Consider the following 21094-nt stretch of genomic DNA (forward strand, 5'->3'; position numbering starts at 1 on the left):
GCCACATTCTTCATGCACAATCTGAACCAGGTTTATAGGTGACAGACAACACCTCTCTGTTCAATGAGCACAACATTCTCAGTGGATTCCCTTCAGCTCTGTGGGGAGTGCATATGTAGAGTATAGTACTACTGTGTAACAAAGTAAACCTGAGACAGATGAAATTAAAGTTTTATACATACTTGGGGCTTCCTCCAGCCCCCTTCAGGCTAATCAGTCCAGTCCCTCGTTGTCCTCCTCCACCACCTACATCTTCTGCTATGAGTCCAGGTACCTGAGCCAGTCTGGCATAGTGCGCATGCACACACTCCGCCGCCGAAAGCGTACTACACCTGCGCAGCACTATTGCGCAGGTGCAGAATGTTCCTGGCTGTGGGAGCGGCACGTGGCTGGACTGCGCTGACTGGCTGAATTACCAGGACTCATAGCAGAAGATCCTGGTGGTGGAGGAAAACAGCGAGGGACTGATTGGCCTGAAGGGGGCTGGAGGAAGCCCCAGGTATGTATAAAAAAACGTTACTTTTCATCTGTCTCAGGTACCCTTTAATTTGTAGTCACCAAACCAAATTTTAACAACATATCAAATTATTTGATTTCATGAGCAAAGGGAGTGCATACATTTGCATAAATCAGCATCAATGCAGAATTATTTCCATCTCATTGACCATCTCTACGGCTACACATCAGGGTTTATACTTACAGCATAGATGTTATTTAGTATATATAAGAGATTCCTGTGTACACATCATATATACAGTCACAATCAGATGTGTATATCTGACTTTAAAAATACGGGGACTGCTTTATTGAAGCAGCACAAGTAACTAATTTTGATTGGTTTATTTCATTTTTGTGGACTGAGCACAGCTATTACTATATATATATATATATATATATATATATATATATATATATATATATATATATATATATATATATATACTGTATATATACATTATTTTTAATGACTATTATCTGAGAAATAGAACATTTTATCATATTTTCTATTTTAATTACAGTTACAAATTCATTAGGAGTCAGAGTCGGTGCATTTTTTCCCGACTCCGACTCCAGGCACCCAAAATTGCTCCGACTCCATGACTCCGACTCCACAGCCCTGGAAAAGACTCTAACGGTACTGATTTTTAGGTGTCTTGAAAATCATCGTATGCATTCTGTAGACTAATAATGGCCCTTGGCCAGGTGAGCTGTTCGAGGGTCAGCAAGGTTGGGCTTGCAAGCAAAATTTTGGCCACATCCAAACTTTTTGGCCATTCAGAGTGCGACGTTAAAGTCGTATTAAAAAAAATGTTGAGTTGTGGTAACTCACTGCTTACAGTGCGTTATCTCTTAACGCAGACACGTTGCAACTTTAATGTTGCATTAAATCATCCCACTGTGAATACAGCCTTAGAGTTGCCTCTGGGGTATTTTCTCCACTGTGCTTTAAAGAGACTCTGTAACAAAATGTTCATCCTTATTTCTTCTGTCCTATAAGTTCCTATACCTGTTCTAATGTGCTTTGTCTAACTGCCGCCTTTCCTATTTGCACAGTGGCTGTATTATCTCTGTTATATGATCTAATCTTCTCTCCTCTGTCGGCTCTGTCGGGCTGAGGCAGTCAGGCTGGAATGTGCTGTGCTGCTTGTGATTGGCTAGAAGCTATACACACCATCTCCAGCCCCCCTGCACACTCTGTATGACTCACACACTGAGCTCCTCTCAGCGTATCACTTGCTATGTCTTTTGTTTGTAAACACTGGATAAAAATGGCAATTACAAGCCAGGATTGCAGCAGGGAGAGGCAGAAACAGCACAGAAGGGCCCAGGAGAACATAATGAATAGAATGGTATGCTTTTTATTGTAAGAATTTTAGAGTTCAGATTCTCTTTAAGGAGTGATTTATTTGTATAACATTTTGATGGGGAGAAAGACCAGATACCATGGTAATGTGTTTGCACTCAACAAGGGTCACTCTCCAGAATGGACTTCTTGGTGTATCAAAAAATAAAACTCATTCTTAAATTTTTCTCCACACTTACAGCATGAAAAATGCTGTTTACTTGTGTGGACCCTCTGGTGGGTGAAAAGCAAAGATTGCTTTATAAATTTCAAACCACAGTCCTGACACTCAAAAGTTTGTTTTTCATGAAATGCTTTATGAATTAAGAGAGCCTTTTGGTCACGGAAACACTTTCCACATTCAGAGCATGACCTGTCTTTCTCCAGTCTATGACGTACTTCATGAGCCATCAGCTTAGCCTTCTCGTTAAAACTCTGTCCGCACTGAGGACATACATAAATCTTATCCATAAAATGACTTCTACGGTGTATAAAAAGTTCTTTACTCTCGGTAAAACCAACCCCACACTCAGAGCATGAGAACAGTTCACCCACACTAAGCGGAGGTGTGCACTCATTGTGTTGTGACTTATGATACACAATGCATGTGCTTCGAGAAAAAGATTTTCCACATTCTGGACAAGAATAATTCATTTCACTACTTGGGTTAGAAAGGTGATTAAGAAGACTATATTTTTTTGTAAACTGTCTTCCACAATCCATACATGAATGACTATTGAGAAGTTCTTTACCCTTGGTAAAACCAATCCCACGCTCAGAGCATGGGGACATTTCACCCTCTCTAGCCTGAGGTGTCTCTTTTGTGTGTTTTGACTTATGATGCAAAAGGCACGATTTTCGAGGAAAAGATTTTCCACATGGACAGGAATAATTAATTTCTCTACTTGAGTTAGTAAGGTGTTTAAGAAGATTACATTTGTATGAAAACTGTCTTCCACAATCCATACAACAATGACGATCCTCCTTAGTGTGAATTCTTTGATGCCTAACAAGGTCAGGTTTGCGAGTAAAACTTTTGCCACATGCAGGACACATCTGCCTCCTGTGAATCTTCTTATGTCTAAGAAGACCAGCTTTAGATGTAAAGTGTTTTGTACAGCTTAAACATGAAAAGTGTTTATCTTTAGAAACATGCTTATGTGTGTGGACCCTCCTCCGGTGGTTGATAAGAGAAGATTCCTCTAGAAATGTGAAACCACAGTCCTGACACACATAACTATTTTTTTCATGAATATTTTTATGATTAATGAGAGCATTTTTGACAGGGAAACGTCTCCCAAATTCAGAGCAAGACCTATCTTTCTCCACTTTGTGACATACTTCGTGAGCCATCAATCTGGCCCTCTCGTTAAAACTCTGCCCACACTGTGGGCATAAATAGGTCTTCTCCATAAAGTGACCTTTCCGATGTATGACAAGTTCTTCCAATGTAGTAAACTTTTCTTCACACTCAGAACACAGGAACAGTTCACTTACTGTAGCCGGTGCTGTTGAGTTGCTGTGTTCTGATTTATGATACAAAAGGCATGAGTTTCGAGAAAAAGATTTTCCACATTCTGGACAGGAATAGATCATTTCACTACTTGGTTTTGCAAGGTGGTTTAAAAAACTTGATTTGCTTGAAAGTGGTCTTCCACATTCTGAACATGAATAATGGTCCTTGCGCAGGTGAAAATTTTGATGTTTCATAAAGTAACGTTTGTTGTCAAAACCTTTGCCACACTCAAGACACAAAAAAGACGCCACCATGTGACTTTTTTGGTGTAAGAGGAGTTCTGCCTTCTTAGTAAAACATTTACTACACTCCGAACATGAAAAGGTTTCATCCCCTCTGTAAGCTGTATGGTGATTTTTCTCATGTATGACAAGTTCTTCCAATGTAGTAAACTTTTCTTCACACTCAGAACACAGGAACAGTTCACTTACTGTAGCCGGTGCTGTTGTGTTGCGGTGTTCTGATTTATGATACAAAAGGCATGAGTTTCGAGAAAAAGATTTTGCACATAATGGACAGGAATAGATGATTTCACTACTTGGGTTTGCAAGGTGTTTAAAAAAACTTGATCTGAGTGAAAATTGTCTTCCACATTCTGAACATGAATAATGGCCCTTGCTCGGGTGAAAATACTGATGCTCAAAAAGGTCAAGGTGGTTGTCAAAACCTTTGCCACACAAAGGACACTCCACCATGTGAAATTTTTGGTGTAAGAGTAGTTTTTCCCGCTTAGTAAAACATTTACCACACTCCGAACATGGAAACATTTCAACCCCTCTGTAAGCTGTAAGGTTAAGGACAAAAGCGGACTGCTCAGAACCAGTCTCTCCAAGGGTAGATGGGACAGATGATACATCTCCATAGAGATGTGCTGGATGAAGATTGGCAGTACAAGGTTTTTCATCTGCAGAATCTGACGTGTTATCATCATCATCTCTTTCAGTATTTACAAAGCTAAAGGGATGATTCTCAGTGTCAAACCTGCAGTACTGTCCACCTGGGGAGAGTAAGAAATAAAGGGGAAAAGATAATATTAATGGAAAAAGTTCTGATGACAGCCATTTAAAGGAACACTCAAAAAATACGAGTGAGCTACCACTCAAAAAAATACAGTATTTCAATGAGATCACTCTCTGTAACATTGAATCACAATAATAGGATAAGCAGCCTTCTAGATGTCAGACTATAAACACATTCAGCATTAAAGTATACCTGACATGAAGCAAAGCTACTTGAGGTAAGCACAGAGGTATATTCAAGCTGGATCCACTTATCTATGTGTGTTGTCTGTTCCTCTCAAAGTTACCCTCAGACTATGTAAGCACGCCTCGTCAAATCTAGTCAAATCTCCAGACAGGAAGAGGTGAGTCTGCTGCTATGCTTCAGAGTGATAGGAGGGGACATTGGGCTCAATTCTGGTAGCTGTGCGAGGCGAAGTAATCAGCAGTCGGGAAAATACCTCACACGTTATTTTTTTTTGCCTTGCCCAATTCTGGTACATTTTCCCACCTGCTGCTTATGGTCGCTAAATTAGCGATATGCAGGGGGAAAACAGTAAGGTATTTTCCCGACTGCTGGAAGCCCCGGCCAGCCCGCCTCCTGAGGGTCCCAGAGCTGAGGAGGGGGGCACAGCGCAGGAAGGTGGGAAGTTGTGCACAGAGCAGCGGGGAGGGGGGAAGCCTCCCCCCCTCCCGCACCTAGGGGCCCCCCCTTCCGCGCTCCCCCCTCCCTTCAAAAGTGCAGCCAGCCAGCGGCAGCAGCGAGAAATCACTTACCGGCATGATCAGAGCAATAGTGCTGCGTGCCGCTGGGCTGGTCTCCGTCTCCTCCACTGACCAATCACGTTCTCGCAGGAAGTACTGCGAGAGCGTGATAGGTCAGTGAAGGAGACGGAGACAAGCCCAGCCGAGCGGCACGCAGCGCTATTGCTCTGATCATGCCGGTAAGTGATTTCTCGGTGCTGCCGCTGGCTGCACTTTTGGAGGGAGGGGGAAGCGTGGAAGGGGGGGCCCCTAGGTGCGGGAGGGGGGGAGGCTTCCCCCCTCCCCGCTGCTCTGTGCACAATTTCCCCCCTTCCTGCGCTGTGCCCCCCTCCTCAGCTCTGGGACCCGCACTAACTTAGGGGCTGCATTTGTAGGGAAATCTGCTGCCAATCTCGTATTTGTGGGGATATCTGCTGCCAATCTCATCACATTTGTGGGGATATCTGCTGCCAATCTCGTGTTTGTGGGGATATCTGCTGCCAATCTCGTTGCATATGTGGGGATATCTGCTGCCAATCTCGTTACATTTGTGGGGAAATCTGCTGCCAATCTCATATTTGTGGGGATATCTGCTGCCAATCTCGTTGCATATGTGGGGAAATCTGCTGCCAATCTCGTATTTGTGGTGATATCTGCTGCCAATCTCGTATTTGTGGGTATATCTGCTGCCAATCTCGTTGCATTTGTGGCGATATCTGCTGCCAATCTCGTTGCATTTGTGGGGATATCTGCTGCCAATCTCGTTGCATTTGTGGGGATATCTGTTGCCAATCTCGTTGCATTTGTGGGGATATCTGCTACCAATCTCGTTGCATTTGTGGGGAAATCTGCTGCCAATCTTGTCGCATTTGTGGGGAAATCTGCCAATCTCGTTGCATTTGTGGGGAAATCTGCCAATCTCGTTGCATTTGTGGGGAAATCTGCCAATCTTGTTACATTTGTGGGGAAATCTGCCAATCTTGTTACATTTGTGGGGAAATCTGCTGCCAATCTTGTCGAATTTGTGGGGAAATCATAAGATTGCATTTGTGGGGAAATCTGCCAATCTCGTTGCATTTGTGGGGAAATCTGCCAATCTCGTTACATTTGCGGGGAAATCTGCTGCTAATCTCTTTGCATTTGTGGGGAAATCTGCTGCCAATCTTGTCGCATTTGTGGGGAAAACATAAAATTGCATTTGTGGGGAAATCTGCTGCCAATCTCGTTGCATTTGTGGGGAAATCTGCTGCCAATAAGATTGCATTTGTGGGGAAATCTGCTGCCAATCTCGTTGCATTTGTGGGGAAATCTGCTGCCAATAAGATTGCATTTGTGGGGATATCTGCTGCCAATCTCGTTGCATTTGTGGGGAAATATGCTGCCAATCTTGTCGCATTTGTGGGGAAATCATAAGATTGCATTTGTGGGGAAATCTGCTGCCAATCTCGTTGCATTTGTGGGGAAATCTGCTACCAATAAGATTGCATTCGTGGGGAAATCTGCTGCCAATCTCGTTGCATTTGCGGGGAAATCTGCTGCCAATCTCGTCGCATTTGTGGGGAAATCTGCCAATCTCGTTGCATTTGTGGGGAAATCTGCCAATCTCATTACATTTGTGGGGAAATCTGCTGCCAATCTTGTTGCATTTGTGGGGAAATCTGCTGCCAATAAGATTGCATTTGTGGGGATATCTGCTGCCAATCTGATTGCATTTTTTGGAGAATCTGCTATCACTATAATTGCATTTTGTGGTGAAACTGCTGCAAAAAAAATTTTTGTGGGGGTGGGGGGCGGCCGGCCCTCCACCATGTGGTCTGGAAAAAAAAACGGCCCTCCGAGCCGTTGGACAGCACTGTTTTAGAGGATGGGGTCGGGGGGGGGGGGGGGGGGGTTGTTGGAACAAAAAACAAGCTGAAAAGGCTCCATTTTATGTGACAGTTATCACAATTCTGTCACAACACTGCATTTATCATGTGGTAGAGGTAGGTCTAATTATGTGAGGTAAAAGACATGCAAACACGCACCTTATTTCACTTCAGAATTCAAGTATGAGGTATTTCACTACTAAATACCACACATTTATAGTAGAAAATTACCACATGAATTACCTCATGAAATTACATGAGGTAAAACTTTACTTAAACTACCAGAATTCAAAAGTTGATTTCCCTCATGAGGTAAACCCAATTCCATGAGGTACTGTATATACTCGCAAGCAAGCCGACCCGCATATAAGCCGACCCCCCCAACTTTTGCCTGACAAAACAGGAAAAATGATTGACCCTCATATAAGCCTGGGGTAGGAAATACTGGCCGCGTGATCCCCCAGTGTCCTAGTATAGCTAGTATAGTGCCCAGTATGGGTAGGTAGTGCCTCAGTATCACTAGTAAAGTGCCCAGTATAGCTAGTATAGTGCCCAGTATAGCTAGTAAAGTGCCCAGTATAGCTAGTAAAGTGCCCAGTATAGTGCCCCAGTATAGCTAGTATAGTGCCCCAGTATAGCTAGTATAGTGCCCCAGTATAGATAGGTAGTGCTCAGTATAGCTAGTAAAGTGCCCAGTATAGCTAGTATAGTGCTCAGTATAGCTAATATCGTTGCCCAGTATAGCTAGTAAAGTGCCCCAGTATAGCTAGTATAGTGCACAGCATAGCTAGTATAGTGCTCAGTATAGCTAGTATAGTGCCCAGTATAGCTAGTATAACGCCCCATTATAGCTAGTACAGTGCTCAGTATAGCTAGTATCGTGCCCAGTATAGCTAGTATCGTGCCCAGTATAGCTAGTATCGTGCCCAGTATAGCTAGTATAGTGCCCCATTATAGCTAGTATAGTGCCCAGTATGTGTAGGTGGATCGCCCCCCCCCCCCCCCCCCCCACTGCTGCTGCTGCTATTAGCTTACCGGGCGGCTTCCTCTATTCCCCCCTCAGTCTCCTGCTCGCCCCGTGTAAATAATTCACAGCAGCTCGCCCCACGGTGGCTGCTGTGTGATGAGGGAGGAAGCAGGAGAGCGGCTTCCTTTAGCGGCGAATGGCGATGTGTATCGCCGTTACTTTGGGAACCGCTCTCCCTACAGCTTCCTCCCTCATCACACAGCAGCCGCCGTGGGGCGAGCTGCTGTGAATTATTTACACGGGCGAGCAGAAGATGGAGAGGGGAATAGAGGAAGCCGCCGGGTAAGCTAATAGCAGCGGGGGGGGGACCACATGTCTCGCAAGCAAGCCGACCCCCCAACTTTTGGCCCACTTTTGGGGGGTCAAAAATTCGGCTTGCTTGCGAGTATATACGGTAATTATTTACTAAACGCTACCAGAATTGAGCCCATTGCCTCTAAACTTGTCCCTTCCTGCCTTTAGGTGAAAGTCAACATTTTCAAGAAGTGATTACAAAGGCTGGGGGCAGAGGGGGTTATAAGTGTGGTGTGTGTGTAAAAGGAGGTAAAGATGAGGACAACAGAGTTATGCGACTCCAGTATGGTCATAGTGCTGTTCTTACCTTAGGTAGGTAGCTTTGTCTTGGGTCAGGTGTGCTTTAAGGTTGAACACCACAGCATGGTGACTAGCTGGGAGTACAATATACAGCCAGTCACTCTATAATTTTATAGGTCTACTTTCCTGGGTGGGCAGACTTGTAGGTTTCCAGTGTCCTCTGAGGAAGTAAGCCATTGACCACGAAATGCTTTAGAACACATTCTGTTGAACTGCATGCTTTACAACTGAAGAGTTTGGCCATCATGACTTGCCTTACTTGTATGTGGATTCCATGCTCAATACTGAATATGTTTATAATCTGACATTTATTTTAGATTCCCTAGTAGGGATGAATTTTAATTGTTTAAAAAGTAATAACAAAGTTGTTTTAAATGGTATGACTGTCTGCACTGTACACACCAGAACATTCTAGTATTATTTTTATTTCATGCTAGAAGCACTGTTGCTTCATGAACAATGTTTCTGTTGTACTATTAGTGTTCAGAGTGAAATGTCTCCGATAGAGAGTGATCCTTGCATCTCCATGCAGTTTCAAAAAGAAAACATTGCAATTCAATCAATTCTTCTGCATAGCCTGTCACAAGCATAGAGAGAGATTGATTGACACAGCTTTCCTCTTGAATTTCTCACCTTACTTATTTTTCATCTCAATTATAAGCAGAGCTAATCCGTGAGATGAATTTATAAAGAGCTATTTTTTTTAAATCAGCTTACAGATTGTTGCCTCAAATGGGCAAAGCTTCACCAGCTCGCTCTTCACGTTATCTAGCTTGCATCAATGTTTAATTTGACATGTATTGTAAAGAAAAAAAAAATACTAATTATTAATCAAAATCAAGCCATATACTGTATTTTGTGGACTATAAATCTCACTTTTTCTCCCCCAAAAGTGAGGAAAAAAAAGTCACTGCGTCTGATAGTCCAAAGGCAGGGAGTTCCTGACTTGTGAATGCCTTCCAATACGAAGCTCCAACCTGCCGCAATGTCGGGGACTCCCTGTACTGTGCCCATGCAGAGGCGACACGGGGACAAACGGAGGACACAAAGGGGCACAGAGGACAGCGGCAGACACACGAGGACACAAGAAGTACAAGGGGGCATAATCCACAAGAGTGTGTGTGAGTGAGTGTGAGTGTGTCACTCGAAAACGACTCCACCGATTTCTACGAAACTTGGTATACAGATCCCTTACTACCTGGGATGATATGTTCTGGGGGTCTCATGTCCCCCCTGCACACCTGGGCGGAGCTACAAGCAGCAAATCAGATTTCACTAATTCCTGTCAATGGAAAAAATGGAAAAGGCTGCCATTCTCACAGTAATCAAGACAGAGTCCCCACACATGGCACAGTTGGTCACTTGGTGACCAAGGTTACAAATCCAGGAAAAGTGGGCGGAGCATAAAACAGCCAATCAAATTTCAGCCATTCATTTTTAATGGGAAAATGTAAACTTTAGCCATTTTTACACTGTTAATCACAGGGTTCTCAAACTTGGCACACTTGGTCACTGGTTGAATGAGATTAGGATTCAGGAAAGTGGGTGGGGCCTACAACAGCCAATTAAAATTCACCTATTGATTTTGAAGGGGAATATTGAAACTGCTGCTATTCATACACTGTTAATGGCAGAGGCTTCAAACTTGCTACAGACGGTCATTGGGTGACTGGGGTCCAAATTCACTAAAGGAGCGGGGCCACAAAAAGCCAATCAGATTTCCTTGCTGGATAAACTGCTTCTAATCACACATTTTTGATGCCAGGAACCTGAAAGCTCATAAACTTGGTCATTGAGTGAATGTGCGTCAAGGTTACAAAAAGTGGGCGGAGCCAAAAACAAATTTCACTAGGAAAATATAAACTGCAGCCATTCTTACACTGTTAATGGCAGGGTTGTCAAACTCTGCACAGTTGGTCACTGGGTGACTGGAATGAATATTAAGGAAAATGGGTGGAGCCAACAACAGCCAATCAAAATTCACCTGTTGATTTTCAAGGGGAATATTTAAATTGCTGCCATTCTTACACTGTTAATAGTGAGTGTCTCAAACCTAGTACAGTTGGTCACTGGGTAACTGGAGCTCAAATTCAAAAATGGGGCGGAGCCACAGCCAATCAGATTTGTTTAATTGTAATTGGAATATACAAATTATTGATGCCAAGGACCCCAAAGCTCATAAATTTGGTAATGCAGTGATTGTATGTCAAGGTTACAAAAAGCGGGCAGTGCCAACAACTACATTTTTTACATGGGAAAATATAAACTGCAACCATTCTTACACTGTTAAAGGGGAACTTCAGCATAAACAAACATACTGTCATTAAGTTACATTAGTTATGTTAATTAGAATAGATAGGTAATATAATCTTTTACCCACCCTGTTTTAAAAGAACAGGCAAATGTTTGTGATTCATGGGGGCTGCCATCTTTTTGGTTGAAAGGAGGTGACAGGGAGCATGAGACACAGTTCCAACTGTCCTGTGTCCTGATAACCCCTACCAGCTGCACGCGCAAGGCTTCAAATGTCAAATTCAAAATGTCAAAGAAAAAAAATTAAAAAAAATTGCACCAAAACAGCAGAACGAGAACAACATCAGAAAACCCATCATGCTTTGCACAGCATCAGGGGAAAAATGCCCGGGCAGTTTTCTTCTGTGCAGCTAAATATGAGGCTTGTATAAGAGAAAAAGTTCTGATGCTGCAAAACTGTAAAGAAACACCAGGCCTTTTCAGTGCTGCTGAGTCGATTTTTAGTCTGGAGGTTCACTTTAATGGCAGTGTTCTCAAACTTGGCACAGTTGGTCCCTGGGTGACTGGGATTGATTGATTTTCAAGGGGATTATTTACATTGCTGCCCTTAGTACACTCTTAATGGCAGAGGCCTCAAATCTGGTACAGTCAGTCACTGGGAGACTGGGGTTTAAATTCTGAAAAGGCAGCGGGCCACAAACGGCCAATCAGATTTGTTTAATTTCAGTGGGAAATTGCAACTTATTGATGCCAATGGCCCCAAAGCTCATAAACGTGGTCATTGAGTGACTGTATGTCAAGGTTAGAAATAGTGGGTGGAGCCAAAAACAACTAACTTTTTACATGGGAAAATATATACTGCAGCTATTCTTACACTGTAAATGGCAGGGTTCTCAAACTTGACTCAATTGGTCACTGGGATTCATATTCAGAAATGTGGGTGGAGCCTACAACAGCCAATCATAATTCATCTATTGATTTTCAAGGGGAATATTTACATTGCTAGCATTCTTACATGGTTAATGGCAGAGGCCTCAAACCTAAAACAGTCTGGGGTCCAAATTCACTAAAGGGGTGGAGCCATAAACAGCCAATCAGACATTTTTTTCATGTGTTTATGTTTTGCAGCTATGGGGGATGTGAGGGGTTCAACAGGGTTTTAAAGGGAATCTGAAGTGAATATACACTTATGATATAATGATTTGTTTGTGTAGTACAGCTAAGGAATAGAACATTAGTAGCACAGAGTCTTATATTGTTTCCAGTACAGGAAGAGTTAAACTTCAGTTATCTATGCAAAAGAGCTTATCTGAGCTCCAAGACCAATTTGGTGGATGCTTTCTGGAGCACTAACACATCAAAGAAACAGTCAAAGACGGATTTAGATAACATTTTTACTCCTGGGAAGTTGAAAGGGTCATTAGCTGTGCTTGTGTTATACAGGGGTTGGGCAAAATAGTGGAAACACCTAATATTTTTGCATCATAATCATTGAACATGTTTTAAGCAATCAAAACTTGACATGTTCATTTTTTTTTGTTTATTATTTTTGTTATTTGATATAACAATTGTGTTTTTACAGATATTTAAACCAAAGTTGGTTATAATTTATAAAAATGGCAGATCTCTCAGACTTTCAAAGAGGCCAAATTGTTGGTGCTCGTATGGCAGGCGATACTGTAACAGTAACTGCCCGAATTCTCTGCATTTCAAGAGGTAGTGTCTCAAAAGTAATGACTGCCTTTGAAAGAGAAGGAAAAACGTCCTCAGCAAGGCACAGTTGTAGCCGAAAGTCAAAGTTTGTCTGAGAGAGACCGACTGACTCTAAATCGAATTGTTAGAAAAGCTCGCAAGACCACGGCTCCTAAAATTACTGCAGTGCTGAATGAAGACCTACAGAACCCAGTTTCCACAAAAAATGTTCGTCGGGAGATGCACAAATCTGGATTTCATGGAATAACTGCAATTAGAAAACCTCTGTTCTCAAAGACAAATGTTTCAAAGCGTTTAGAGTGGTGTAGAAACACCCAGAATTGTTCCCTTGAGCAGTGGAAAAATTTGATTTTCTCTGACGAATCACCGTTTACCTTATTTCCAACCTCCGGCCAAGTGTATGTTTGGAGACAGCTGAAAGAACCATTTCATCCAGACTGCCTTCTCCCAACCGTAAAATATGGGAGGGGTTCTGTGACGATCTGGGGTGCTATTTTTTGGGAAATCCGCCGGGCCAATGATTTCCCTTCATGGAAGAATTAACAGCCGAGACTTAGGAATTTTGGGCGACCAAGTTCATCCTATGGTTCAAGAACTGTTTCCGGAGAGGAATGTCATCTTTCAAGATGATAATGCCTCAATCCTTACAGCTAGAATAGTTAAAGAATGGCACAAGGAACATTCTAATGAAGTTGAGCATCTCATCTGGCCACCACAATCCCCAGACCTCAACATTATTGAGCATTTATGGTCGATATTAGAGATTCAAGTAAGAAGTCGATTTCCGCCGCCATCATCTCTAAAAGAACTGGAGGGTGTTTTGACTGAAGAATGGGCTAACAATTGGGAAACAATTCCCAATTTGTATGAATCAATACGTCGGAGGATTGAGGCTGTAATTGCCGCAAAAGGTGGACCTACACCATATTAAAATATATTTTGTTGATTTTCAAGGTGTTTCCATCATTTTTCCAACCCGTGTAGTTTAAAATACAGAGTGTGGCTTATAATTGCAAATATTAGAGAATTATGCAAGGTTACAAAAAAGGGTATATATCTAAAAATTAATATATGGGACTATTTTCTTTGCTACTAATGTTCTATTAATTATCAGTACTACACATACAAATCATTACATCAAAAGTTTTTTTTTTTTCACTTCATTGTCACTTTTATAATTATTAAATGCAATTATTTTGGCCTTGTACACTCTCCTGGAAGTTACCAGGAAGTGTATGATTTATTTATTTACCCGTATGTTTTACTACACTTTTATGAATCAATTTGCCTTGTGATTCGAGGCATGTTGATTCATTCACAGGGGCTTGGCTCGGGGGAATACTCGTTCCCCTTCACCAATCGATCACCTGTAACAGCCACCGGGAACGAGCGCACACCCGCGGCAACACCGCTAAGCGGCTCTGGCTGGACGGATATATAGGCTTAACTGGTTAAGAACTCCACTTTTATGGCTAATTAATTGTATTTTATAATAATTTACTTTATTTATGGAAACCCTGTGACTTGAACTCAAAAACTAGTCCTGACGTGAAACTCTGGGTGACGCTCCAACAGGTTGAGCTACCCTGCTGCTACTACTTTTCTAAGCTTCCCATTACTAAGAATCCCAGTATTTATTATTATTATTTAGTATTTATATAGCGCCGACATATTACGCAGCGCTGTACAGTGTATATATATATATATATATATATATATATATATATCTTGTCACTAACTGTCCCTCAAAGGAGTTCACAATCTAATCCCTACCATTGCCATATGTCTATATTATGTAGTGTAAGTACTAAAGTCTAGGGCCAATTTTTAGAGGGAGCCAATTAACTTATCTGTATGTTTTTGGCATGTGGGAGGAAACCGGAGTGCCCGGAGGAAACCCACGCAGACACGGAGAGAACATACAAACTCTTTGCAGATAGTGCCCTGGCTGGGATTCGAACCAGGGACCCAGCGCTGCAAGGCGAGAGAGCTAATCACTACGCCACCGTGCTGCCGTGCACCATCTCTGCCTTAAAGAGAATCTGTAACAACAAAAAAGTTCCCCCTGGGGGGTACTCACCTCGGGAGGGGGAAGCCTCAGGGTCCCAATGAGGCTTCCCACTCCGAAGTAGCTGCAGGCAGTCCAGCACTGGCTCCCCCGAAGTGTACCGGAATCCTCCCCCGACAAGCCTAACAAGCGCTGATTAGCGCTGATTTATTTACCTTTCCTGGCTCCAGCGGTTGTGGCTCTCTGCACGGAGATAGGCGAAAACAGCCAATCTCCGTTGGGTCCGCTCTACTGCGCAGGCGACTTGCGCCTGCGTAGTAGAGTGGCCCAACAGCGACCAGCTATTTCCGCCTGTCTCAGAGGCAGAGAGCCGATACTGCGCCTGCGCTGGAGCCGGGAAGGGAAATATTTACATCCCCGCTGTTTGGGGAGCTTTATCTCTGCCGCCGTGAGACCGAGGAGGACAGGGGAAGCCTCAATAGGATCCGAAGGCTTCCCCCACCCGAAGTGAGTACCCCCCAGGGGAGGTTTTTCTCGTTCCAGGTTTTCTTTAAAGAGACACTGAAGCGAAAAAAAATGATGATATTATGATTTGTATGTGTAGTACAGCTAAGAAAAAAAACATTAAGATCAGATACATCAGTCTAATTGTTTCCAGTACAGGAAGAGTTGAGAAACTCCAGTTATTATCTCTATGCAAAAAGCTATTAAGCTCTCCGACTAACGTAGTCGTGGAGAGGGCTGTTATCTGACTTTTATTATCTCAACTGTAATTGAACTGTTTACTTTTTCTCTGCTAGAGGAGAGTTCATTACTTCACAGACTGCTCTGAAAGACTCATTTTGAATGCTGAGTGTTGTGTAATCTGCACATATTATAGAATAATGCAATGTTAGAAAAAACACTATATACCTGAAAATAAAAATATGAGAATATTTTCTTTGCTGCTAATCTTCTAGTAATTATTCATAGTACACAACCAATTCATTATATCATATATTTTTTTTCGCCTCAGTGTCTCTTTAAAGTGTACCCAAGCCGAAACTCTGGTTTAAAATGAGATACTTACCTAAAGAGAGGGAAGCCTCAGGATCTTATTGAGGCTTTCCTCGGTGCTCTGATGTCCCTGTCACTGAGCACGCCCCCTCCCCCCCCCCCCCCTGGGAAGATTAATGACGAAGGCATTGTTGCTAATCAAATCGGGGCCACGCAGCTCCTCTTCCTGCAGCGTGGCCACACAGTAGCCTTGGAAGCATATAACAAAGTGAGCTGCTTTCTGCATTGAAAGGCAAGGATCTATTTTATAGTTTTGAACACAAGGAGTGCATCCTTCCTATCTTTTTGCAGCCATTCATCAATTGAGCACATAGGTTTGCCTATTACAGTACATCTCGTTATAGTATACTGTGATATAGTAAAACTTTGGGTATAGCAAACTAAATGTCCAGGTCCTGGCCCAGCACCATTATAAGTATATGGAAGTAATGTCTGGTATAGTAAACACAGATATAATAGAACTTCTGTTATAGTAAACCTGTTTTCTGACCCCTGCGGTATTCTGTATCCAGCTATAGTGGAAAGTGGACAGGAACATGCATCATACATTCGTCGGAGACCCAGGAGCCGTGGTCAGTGGGCAGGCTTGCAGCCACTTGTAGCCTGCTAGCTATCTGCACACTACTCTTGACCTGCGTGGATTATAAAAAATAAAACTTACAGTTCGCCGTTATTCAGTATCACCGTTCCTTTGATGATCCTCCAATTCCCCGCATGTTTGTCATACATTGGCTTCACAGCCGGATCTTTGTGATCCTGCACGGCCCTCCCAACTCTCGCAGAGACTGTTAGTTCCAGAGTATAGTTCCCTTTTATAACCTCCTGAGGAAGACCAACGTTTAATTGGTTGAAACATGTCGAGGTTGATATATGGGGCTACTACGCGATTGATTTATACGATCGGTAAAGGAGTGTAGGGTTTTTGGAATCAATTGGCTGCAGAGCGCAGCAGCCGTTTGTGAGACAGTTCCAAACCCCAGTGGTGACGTCACCCAAATAAAAGAAGCTGACCGGAACCAGCAAAGCGGAAGTACGGAGAACTATACTCTGGAACTGACAGCCTCTGCGAGAGCTGGGAGGCGGCGGACGGACCGCGTAGGATTACAAAGATCTGGCTGTGAAGCCAATATATAACAGGCGGGGAATTGCAGGATCATCAAAGGAGCGGTGAGACTGAATAACGTCGAACTGTAAGTTATAAAGATCCGAAACCTGTGGCGTATACACCACAGTGCCTTGTACGCAAAGAGGAGAGAGACACTCTAGCTTATAGAAGGCACTGTTTTGAAGTTTTATTAGATTTACAGGATTTTTTTATAATGGCGAAAGCGGCATATTATTGTATCTGAACCCAGTCTATTCCTTTTTTGGGACTATTACCAATAAAAATCCTTTGTGATTTTAAGAGCCTATATAATTAAACCCGGATACCAGTATAAATTACGCTTTTTTGGATTTTTTGGGACTGATTAGATAGAAGGGCCCTTTTATTAGGCAGTGAATGGATGTGTGAGATGAGAGTGATTTTATTCAGTCCTATATGTATCTGATGATTATTGACAAGTGTGCAAAATAAAGTAGTTTCTTTTTAACTATTGAGTTAGCACCTGGAACAGTCTTTTTTATGTTTACATTCAATTTGCAAGGTTAAAGGGATCCCTGTCTGACACGCAGCTTTTAGAACACACCCACCAGCGCCAATTCTGAATATACTAACCTTACTGAATTAAGATATAGTACTATATGTTTGCTGTGTATTAGTATGATAATTTCTGATATAGTAAAGTACTTTGCCTGGTCCCTTGGAGTTTACTATAGAGGGATTTTACTGTATTTCTAATTGGGGATAATGGCTCTTGATTTCTTCTCATGACTGAACAAGGAGAAATTCCAACTGGATTTAGTGTTTATTCCTCACCTGTGGCAATCTCTGAAGGGATTTCCTCTTCCTTAACCCCGTCAGGCCCTCCTTCCTCCTCAACTTTGACATCTCTCTGAGTCTCTTTGGTGTATCCCATGTCTGTGAATACAGAGAAGAGTTATGGCACCTGTGCTGAGACGTATAAGAAACATCAAGCAAGCAGATCTGCCCATGTGACAAGACACAATGACTTGATTTCAGGAAAACCTTTAGAATCTATTGCTGGGAATACACAATGCGTTTCTGCAGTAGAGAGATGGTTCAATAGATAATTTCCGAAATGTCCGATCTCACATTCGATCGTTTTGCCGCTCGATTTCTCTCAGAAGTGAATGGAAAAAGATAAGAAAAATGAGCGGAAGATGAGACAAACCAGCGAGCGAGGAATCAAGCGGCAAAAACGATTGAGTGGAGAATTTAGTGGCAGAAACGCATCGTGTGTACCCAGCATGCAAGGAGCTTCCAAGTTCTAACTTCCCCACTGGGCTCATACTAATTCCAATGAAGTCTGATGATTTCCAACTCTCCTACTAGTCACATACTGCTTCTCCAGCAGTAGCCCTTGGCCTGAGCAACCAATCACAGTGGCTGCTGTAGGCAACTGCTCCACTTGTGCTCCAGTTTTGGTTTTTTTTGCACCTATTTTGATAAAACCTCTCCATACAATCTTCCAGTACCTTCTAACAGAGGCTGACTGGCTATTTATTCTCAGTAAGCACATACGGTCTGAGCATTGAGGGATCCTGACTCCCCCACCAGGCACATACTGTCTCTCCATTGATCATAATAGTGGCTGATGTCTCCCAACTAGGCACATGCTGTCTCCCCATTACTTCTAATAGGGACTGATGTCTCCTGACTCCCCCAATGGCCACATACTGTCTCCCCATTACATCTAATAGGGGCTGATGTCTCCTGACTCCCCCACAGGGCACATACTGCCTCCCCATTACTTCTAATTGAGGCTGATGGCTCCTGACTCCCCCACTGGCCACATACTGTCTCCACATTACTTCTATTAGGGTCCAATGTCTCCAGTTTTCCGGACTAGGCAAATGTTGTTTCAGTACAAATTTCCACTGAAGGAGGAAATTAGATGCAATAGAGACTAAGCAGACTTTAAAGGGAACCTTAAAGAGGATCTGTAACATGAAAAGATCCCCTGGGAGGTACTCACCTCGGGTGGGGGAAGCCTCCGGATCCTAATGAGGCTTCCCACGCCGTCCTCCATCCGTCAGGGGTCTCGCTGCAGCCCTCCGTGGAGTCCGTGCAGCGGTGACGTCAATATTTACCTTCCTGGCTCCTGCGCAGGCGCTCTGACGGCTGTCGGCTCCGAACTACACGGAAATACCCGATCGCCGTCGGATCTGCTCTACTGCGCAGGCGCAAGTTTCCTGCGCCTGCGCAGTAGAGCGGACCCGAATGAGATCGGGTATTTCCGTGTAGTTCGGAACGGAAAGCCGCCACAGCGCCCCCGCTGGAGCCTGCAAAGGTAAATATTGAACTGACAGTCGGCACAGTCGCCAGCTGTTCGGAGGGCTGCGGCGAGACCCCCGTGGGACAGAGGACGGCGTGGGAAGCCTCATTAGGATCCGGAGGCTTCCCCCACCCAAGGTGAGTACCCCCCAGGGGATCTTTTTAATGTTACAGAGTCTCTTTAACTGAACGGAGTTTAAAAAGTTTCAATTACCTGGGGCTATTACCAGCCCCCTGCAGCAGTCCTGTGCCCTCGGAGCTGCTCTGGAATCCTCCGGTCCCGCAACCCCGGACCGCAACGCGTACAAAAATACGCATATCTACACGTGCGGAATGCGGCAACGTGTATTTTTGTACGCGCTGCGGTCCGCAACAGCGCTAATTGCAGTAGGGAATGCATCCACTAATACGCATGGCGGCCGGCCGACTGGTGAGTCGTCAAAAACGAAACTAAGTGACAGCTCAGGACCGGAGGATTCCAGAGCGGCTCTGAGGGCACAGGACTGCTGCAGGGCGCTGGTAATAGCCCCAGGTAAGTGAAACTCTTCACCCCCATTCAGTTAAGGTTCCCTTTAAGAGATGGAAAGAACAACAGATGAAGTAATGAAGATGGAGTTATTATTAAAAAATGGGTTAATATGACATTTTACATCTGTATCTGAGAGTTGGAGGTTGCATTGCATTGTGGTACTTATGTCTGCTCAACTATGAAAGAAGACTCTGCTGTAAGTAAACCAACTCTCCAGAATGTTTTTTTTTTTTATTACATAGCTCAGGGCTACTCACACATGCTGATCTCCATAGGAACTTCTTCTTCTTTAATCTTCATAACTGTCACTTCCTCAACTTTGACATCAATCTGAGCCAGGGTGGTGTCCCTGGAGGCTGTGAATAAAGATAATGGTGTCACCCCCTGTGTTGAGAAGTATGAGCAACACCAATGTGTGTATCGGGGGAGACCTACAGTATGTACAAGTTATAGATCATGGATACACAAAACCATGTTCTGTAATAGTTTCAGGTGGCATTATTCATGATCACTATATCATTAATAAGGGGACCTGTACACCTAAATATGGAAATATATAAAGTGAACGTCCCTTTATGGGAGGTTCGTACTAGAGTGTGCCATTGGGAGTGAGGGCAGGGCAACTGGCATTAGTTACCTATGGGGAATGCTCCTCATTCATGGGTTTAACTTCGGTAGCCCGGGCCCCCCAGCAGAAGTACTGTGGCGGGCCCACACCGCTTCATGACCAGTCACAACGCTTACCCCCATAGCCGGACCCCTCCACTGCCACACCTTGTGCAGAGTAAAAGCTGCTTTCATTATACTGGCCCCCCTAAGGTTCCAGAGGACATTAAACAGAAGCCAACGGATCTGAGCATACAACATGCTGCTGCCCAGAGGGGGAGGACATCTGATGCAGCATGGGCTAGGTTTGTTCCCATTCTTTCATCTCATGATCGGCGGCGGGAGCGGCGGAAACAAGCGAGTGGGAGGCAGAGCCACGACAGCATTTCAGAACGATCACTGATCATTCTCGGCAGACAAGCACAGATTGGCTCAGGGGACTTTTGTCCCCTACTACCAATCTCCCCCGTTTCCGGGACCATCGCGATCGTGGGCTTCCTCCCACAGCCTTGCAGACTGCATGGGTGTGAATCTCGCATCCCTGCGGCTGGAGCCGCAGCGGACAAGGACGTGATTAAAGAGTAACTGTCAGGCTGCAGAAACTAATTTAAACCTCTATTCTCCTGTGTTAAACAGTTTAGAAGGAAGCCAAAAAGGCATTAGTGAAGATAAAAATCACTCTTACCTTTGATGTGTGCTTATCAGAAAAGCTGTTAGACCCAAGAGGACGCAAGCCGCATACTATACTGCAAAGCATTCTGGGGCCCTCCCCTCGGCTGCTAATGAGACGTTACAGCAGCTTGTAATCAGTCCAGTGCGTAGCACTGATAAATCTCCGGGCAGAGTACACTGCAGGAGTCAGCTATTGTTCCTAGCCACATGGCTCATTAATATTCACTGCACACTGTGTTATTCAGTACCAGCTTTTCTGTGATCAGGAAGCAG

The 21094-nt window shown here is 43.7% G+C and overlaps 1 protein-coding gene across 2 annotated transcripts in view; it reads right to left on the reverse strand.

Moving 5' to 3' along the window:
- Positions 1-21094, reverse strand: part of LOC137534379 (zinc finger protein 585A-like) — a 178093-nt gene that overhangs the window by 136772 nt on the left and 20227 nt on the right. Inside the window, exons 6-8 of one of the 2 annotated variants that reach the window (XM_068255860.1) lie at positions 19801-19899; positions 17536-17637; positions 1840-4356 (exon numbers count right to left, since the gene is read on the reverse strand). In XM_068255860.1, the coding sequence (XP_068111961.1) occupies positions 1973-4356; positions 17536-17637; positions 19801-19899 (2585 nt within the window). In that variant the 3' untranslated portion in view covers positions 1840-1972. Of the gene's footprint in view, positions 1-1839; positions 4357-17535; positions 17638-19800; positions 19900-21094 lie in introns of those variants that run through there. The other variant, XM_068255861.1, reaches the window with a different exon arrangement.

This window comes from Hyperolius riggenbachi, chromosome 10 (genome assembly GCF_040937935.1).
Source record: "Hyperolius riggenbachi isolate aHypRig1 chromosome 10, aHypRig1.pri, whole genome shotgun sequence".
NCBI lineage: Eukaryota > Metazoa > Chordata > Amphibia > Anura > Hyperoliidae > Hyperolius > Hyperolius riggenbachi.